Source organism: Astatotilapia calliptera, chromosome 20 (assembly GCF_964374335.1).
Source record: "Astatotilapia calliptera chromosome 20, fAstCal68.1, whole genome shotgun sequence".
Classification (NCBI taxonomy): Eukaryota; Metazoa; Chordata; class Actinopteri; order Cichliformes; family Cichlidae; genus Astatotilapia; species Astatotilapia calliptera.
The window spans coordinates 26,613,673-26,620,304 of record NC_137441.1 but is presented as its reverse complement, the minus strand read 5'-3'; the positions used below and the strand labels follow the sequence as shown (position 1 = coordinate 26,620,304).

General features: G+C 39.4%; 1 protein-coding gene across 3 annotated transcripts in view; it reads right to left on the bottom strand.

Moving 5' to 3' along the window:
- Positions 1-542: 542 nt before the first annotated feature.
- The window catches only part of ptpn11b (protein tyrosine phosphatase non-receptor type 11b), a 34,135-nt gene continuing 28,045 nt past the window's right edge, over positions 543-6,632 (bottom strand). For all 3 annotated transcript variants that reach the window (XM_026153211.2, XM_026153212.2, XM_026153213.2), the window contains exons 10-16: positions 6,139-6,270; positions 5,192-5,346; positions 3,047-3,114; positions 2,786-2,937; positions 2,447-2,547; positions 2,220-2,345; positions 543-1,002 (exon numbers count right to left, since the gene is read on the bottom strand). In XM_026153211.2, coding sequence (XP_026008996.1) covers positions 2,258-2,345; positions 2,447-2,547; positions 2,786-2,937; positions 3,047-3,114; positions 5,192-5,346; positions 6,139-6,270 — 696 coding nt within the window. In that variant the 3' untranslated portion in view covers positions 543-1,002; positions 2,220-2,257. The remainder of the gene's footprint in view (positions 1,003-2,219; positions 2,346-2,446; positions 2,548-2,785; positions 2,938-3,046; positions 3,115-5,191; positions 5,347-6,138; positions 6,271-6,632) is intronic.

Sequence of the window (6,632 nt, the reverse complement as noted above, 5' to 3'; positions counted from 1 at the left end):
AGAATGATTTCTTACACCACAGCGCATCTTTATAAATATATATTTAAATAAACATCAAAACATAACCATTATACCAACATCAGTAAAAGAAAAAAAATGACTTCATGGACAGAACAGCCCTAGTTTTCATGAATGACTGTTCTTTAACTGGAGGTCATGTTCACGTTCATAGACAGTCGGGGCAGACGGGTTTTGTCCCGACAGCGAAAACAAATCACCTCCAAAATTGTCAAAGAACAGTGGATTGCATTTGCAGCTAGTGAGATTATATATAACTCCTTCACAATACAAAACTTTGATAATCAGTCATATCTAAATAAAATTTATTCACTTTCACAACTTAAAAAGACAACTTCATTAAAGATTCAAAGGAGGGAGGGGACTTGCTTGCCCGTCTTGTGACTGGGGTCATGAAGCAGGTTATGCAACTGCCCTTGCCATCACTCAGCGGCCACATTAATAACCACCACAGCTGGACAGACAGAACACAGCAAAAACGGTCTTAGAATCCAATTTAGACGACAAGCAGCCAAGACTGAGAAAGAGATAACCGAGTGAGTCGGGGCAGCGTGCGGACAAACGGCTTAGTTTTGACCTCTTCCCTTAGTCCCACACAGCTACGTTCACTTGAGGCCAGGCCGGGCTCCACATTTAATATCTGTCACCCTAAGAGAAAACTGTTTTTCGCCCTCATGTAGACTTGCAGAGTAACAGTGGGTTTGGGTTGGCTAGATTACAGACACATCCTGTGACAAGGCACTTGTGCTGGTTAAGAAAGGGAGAAGCATTAGCACAGGAGGGAAGAAAAAGGGCAAGTGGAAGTGGGGGGCCTGAGTAAGAGCACTATGCTGTGGACTCCACAGAAGTCCGGACAGACAGAAGTCCAGCAGGACGGTGGCAGCAGACACATCAGCCCGCCACTTTCGGTCCACGCCAAGATCCAGCGATGTGGAGTGTACCGAGTGTGGAGCCCCCCCCACCCTCCCAAGGGATTTTCAGGAGCTGAGAAAGTGAAAGAAACACAGACATGTAGACCAAGTACGGTTTGGATTTTACATTTCATGACTTGATGCTCGAATCAGATCGAAATTATAAAATAAATATAATGACGCTGTTCTCAAGCATCACTGAAGTTACACAAACATGTCCTCAGTCTTTCTGGCAGGGATCTTATTTACTCATTTATTATTAATTAGATTTTTATAACTTCACTCAGGACATTTTGATATTTAGGAATTTATTGATCCATCATGCTGCTCTTCAACATTCCCTGTTGAGTGCTGCACATCAAGCAGCAATAGGTGCAGGTTTAAGTGCACCCATTACTTACTTAATACTTTCTACATACAATCATATACGCCTCCAACCACACGCTCGTAAACACTGATGCACAGCTAAAAATTTGAAACTACCCATGAAAATTAAATCTTTTCCATATTTATATCAAAGTTTGAGCCAAGAAAGACGGAGAGAGGCTGAGGAGAATGGTAGTTAGTCTTTTATGTTATGCATTTAAAAAAATATCTGACAGAAGTCCTCCAGAAACAACACGCCACATTCAATTAATGCATTTTAAATACATTCAACTGTAATCAATGCTGTATTCAGAATACGATTTGTGCCTGTGACCCCAGAATCAAAGTCATGATTCATTCCCTGTAACACTGCTGGGTTCCTTGTCTTGGTGCTTATATTAGTCACCATGACAGAAAAGAATGACAGTGTGAGAACTGAGGTTCATTATAATTTGAAATTAAATTCAGTCTTTTGTTGCTCTTAAAAAAAAAAAAAGAAAAAAAAAAAAAGAAGGGAGCACTGGTATTCTTTAAAGCCAACTCAGCTGCTCCTGGCTAACCTATAATTTAAAACTGAAAAAAATATAGGAAAAGTACCTTTCTGCTTACACACGGAAAATTAATTCAACACTGGAAGAAACAGAACTTTCCGCCATCAGCGGAAGAACACCTTGAGCTTTGATTTTAGGGGAAACATTTTCTGACACGTCAGGCTTAAGTTAGTTTTGTTTTGTTTTTTCCACCCAAAGCTACATTTACTGTTAATGGAATCCAGCACGTGAAACCAGAAATGCTTGTGGTAGTTTTCTAAACTGACTAAGGCAGAAGGAAAAGGAAACAATGAAACAAACAATGTTGGGCTTTTTTTTTCCTAGCTTAAAGGATGGATCTCTGAGAAACATGGAAATAAAAATTGACACTTACAGAGAGGCAGACAGAAGAGGAGGTCCACGGCGCCGATTTTACCTCCTGGTATTACTGCTGAAAGATGTCTGAGGGCTTTTGAAGTTTATGTTCTCGTATACGCTTGATGAATCGTCGTTTGTCAGCCTAAAAGAGAAAATAATCGCTGTGAAAATGAACCCACTGTCAAACCCTGTTTAAGTCCTATGATGACATTTTTTTAACACGTGTATGCCTGATGGACTTACACAGAAGAAGAGCGTGAGGAGGTCATGTTGTGCTTGGACCTCGAGTTGGTCATCTGGGGATATTTGATATTGGAATATTCCCTCTCTGTCATCTTATTCCTCTGAAAAGTGACAAAAAATAAATTAATCTGTCATCTACTGAAATTACTCAATCTCAAACTGTAACCACATTCAGCAGTGAAAGAGCAAGTGGTAAACACGCCTAACCAGCTGACATGCTGATGATTTGCCTCTCAGCTCTAGCGTTTAAAATGTAACTGACGGACTTTATACGGCTTCACTGCTCCGTCAAAAATCTAATGTTTTAATACAGTAAAAAACACTAATATAGCCAATTACCTGCTCCTCCTCCAGTCTCTTCTGCACTGTGTCTATGTACTGCTGCACAGCCATGTAGATGAACTTATACTGAGCCTCTGTTTGCACCATGCCTGATCTCTGCTGCCGTACCCTCTGGATGGTCTTTGGGACATCGATGTCGCAGTCGAGACCTAAAACACGCAGATCCAAATGTTAGCAGAACTGAAGCACAAAGATATACATCTTTATTAAAAAGTAAAGGATTCACAATCCAGAAAGTTTCATATCTGAGCCTCATACCTTGGCGGTTAATAATGTCGATAAGGATGTCAATGACGATAATTGTGCCAGTTCTGCCGATGCCTGCACTTTAACAAGAAGAAGTTTAAGGTTAAAACCATGTGTAGCTACAATACTTGAAGAAAAGCATCAGAATCCAGGTGAAAAACAGTTATGAGAATATTTGAGTACACAAGTATAAGCTGAGGTTTCACTTGTTTTTATTTCCATTTATTGCTTTAAGGGGAAAAAAAAAAATCAACAATTTTCATCAACAATCCCACCATTAATGTCTGCTGATGTAGACCGTGAAGGCAATGGACAATTGTGGTGCTTTCAAAGTAGTCAGCAGAAATCAGGCCCACTGTTTACAAATGCAGATAAGCTTAAAATGTGCTGACAAACTGCTGAATTGACTGCAAAACCAGAATATGGACTGTTGAGCTGCATGAAACCAAACCCTGCTCAAACTTGACTGGTAAACAGTGCTGAGACAACCAGAAGGCTTCTGCTATCTTGGTCCTTGCTTACAGACTGTGCATAAGCACATCTCTGTTTATAGAGGCGGATTTATCTGAAGCCAGCTGACCGCTGTGTTTAAGAGTCAGGTCAGTGTTGTCCTTGTGTTTACAGTACATGTTTGGATGGGTGTGTTAAGAGAAAGAATACCACACTAAAAAAACTGTTTAAAACATTTGGTATCAACATGTCTGCAAACGCAATAGACACAGTGTGTGTGCAAAACTGTACGTCTGAATTTTTAAAAAAAATGTTTTTTATGTTAATTAATTTGGGATATTTTTTTTTCAAGACATTGCATTTATCGCAACAATGTGTGTGTTGCTTGTTTTGATATATCCATTAAAAACAGATCAAACAGCTGCCTGTTCTCTACAGACTTTTAATAGTTAGGCCCTCAAAATTACCTATTATATTTAGTTATATTCAGCGAGATTAAGAGTGTGTGTGTTTAAACCTTCATTTCTGAACGAACACCGAGCTTGGGACTTAATCGGAGGTCGACATTGATTGTGGCCGACCACATTGTGGTCACACTATATCGGCCGAATTAAAATGAAAATTAAAACTGACAAGTTGTTAACCAAACTGGCGTTCTTAACTCCAGATTATAAACCTTAATCATAGCACACCCAAGTGGCCAACTGGAAAAAAAAAAAAAAATTAAACAAATTCAGTTGGTGAAATTTAGGTGCTTACGATTAACCCTTACAACCACAGGAGCATTTTCAGCTGGGGCCAGCCTGATTGACATACATTGTGTAGATTTGCACTTTTAGCTCATTTCAAAGGGATTCTGCTGATCTGGTGGCTGGACAGACTGCTGAAGTCCAATGTTCTTCCTCATGTTCACAAAACCACTTTGAACTTGCTTTGTGACTAACTCTTTGTGACTATGAAAGTAAAATGAAACTTGTAAAAGGAAACAATAAATAAATATGTAAACACAAACACAGCCAGCTTTAGTTTCAACTATGAAACTATATTTAAACTATGACCAACTCACATTAAGAGGCCAAAAGTGTATATGCCACTATACCAAGTGCAGACTTTAACCAGCAGGTAGGGTTCCCAGGTTCTTGGTATTAATGTCAAAATTTGGCCACAACTCCAAATGGATATTCATCAAACAAGCTGGGGTTTTTTTTGTTAAGTCTCAGATTTCAGTTCCTGGTTACAAGGAATTAAACCTGATGCTGAACTAAAGGTTTCTGATTCTGGGACACTTTCCAGTTGTAAGGAGCAGTCATCAATATTTTTATAGCCACTCTGAGTAAACTGTAGAAACCACCAGGAGTTCAGCACTTTCAAAAGTAGTCAAACCAGTTGCCCAGTACCGACAGTGCTATCACAGACAAGTCACTGAGATGCCAGTCGCACCATTTTGATATCAACAGACTTTCATCTTTCAGTACATCACTGGCTGATGGGATGCCTGCATATAAAAAAAACAAAAAAAAAAACAACCACAACAGCAGATGCTTCTAACAAAGTGCTTTATGTATGTGTATGCAGAAGAACATAACTGTTATTGTCAGTGTGAGAAACCGATCTCTTTGTTGTTGTTTTTTTATAATCCCAACCCAGAATTAGTGAAGTTGCATGAGCATCCTATAATAAAATAGTCCATTTTCTTCCTTGTCATACCTGCAGTGGACGACAATTGGCCCAGTGTGTGGAATGGTGCTCTGGGTGCGGTTGACCTCCTCTAGGAACCAGAGGACGCCTCCAGGCTCGTTGGGCACTCCGTGGTCTGGCCAGCTCAGGTACTGATAGTGCCAGATGTACCTCACAGGCTCCTTCTATAAGTGACAAATATGATGAGGTGAAGTTACCAAAAAACGATTTAAAAACAAAAACAAAAAACAAACAAACAAAAAAAACAGAACTAGCTATCGGAAAATGAAAACCAAAGGATTCCTAGAACCTAAGACATTTCCTCTCCAAATCAGCCTGATGAGACTGTGTTAATGGAAACTCACAATCAAATAACATCATAATTCTCAATAAACCAAAGTGTTGTTTGTGTTGTCACACCTTATCTGAATAGCCTACGTCGTGCTTCTGATCACATTTCTTCTGAATAAAAACTGAACTGAAACATACAGACCTATTCTGGAAACTAACTGGAACTAGACTGAAATGAAAAGAAAAAACTCAAATCAAAATTTAACCCATTTAAAGAAGAACTGTAATAAAAGTTAACAGAGGATATTCCATCTCTGTTGCTATAGCCCACCTAACATCCAGACTGTGTGTGTGTGTGTGTCCAAATATCACCCCTGAAATATTCAGTGTTCCTCACTGATCAAAGCAACAGCCTCTAAGCTTTCATTAATAAACACAGAAAAAAGAAAAGCAGGCACTCTGAACTTTTTGCTTATTATTGTATACACGCGCCAAACGCAGCATTAAAGATTTATTTATTTATGCATTTAGCACAAGAAAACTGAGCATGAGCACTGGATTGTGGATCTGTGAATCCACAAGTGCAAGCTTATAGTGTACAAACACAAGCATGTGCATGTGTGGTGTGAGATAATTTGTCCTCAGGTCAGTGGGTCGGCTCAGACTGGGAATAGAGCGTTCCCTACCCGGTCCAGACGTGTCACCTCCAGCTTCCTCAGGATATGGTCTTGTGCTGGCCGCTCGTCCACATTCCTCACCAGCACTTTTCCAAACTCCTTAGTGGCATGAAGGTCTGGCCAGTAACGGAAACATTTGTTCTAAATCAGAGCAAAAAGTAGGATTTAGTTTTCCATCCAGCCTAAAAGGTGACTGTTTGGCAGCAAAGGGTAACATGGATGTGGTTCTTAATATTCAACTCAAAGCTTAGATATCTATGGTTTTAAGTCTGCGGAAAGTTTTAAACATAAGCACAAATCTTGCTGTAATTGTTTTTATTTTCTTGGTTTTAAATACGTCTGACGTATGAAAGGGTTTATAATGGTGCATGCAGCATCTATTTACATGATGTACTTGATGTGTAAAGTACACAAAAATAGAAGAGCAAGTCGTGCCTGTGTGTGTAGATCTATGAATATTTTAAAGCATGCAAAAATGCCCAAGTGCCTGCTGCATTAACGTC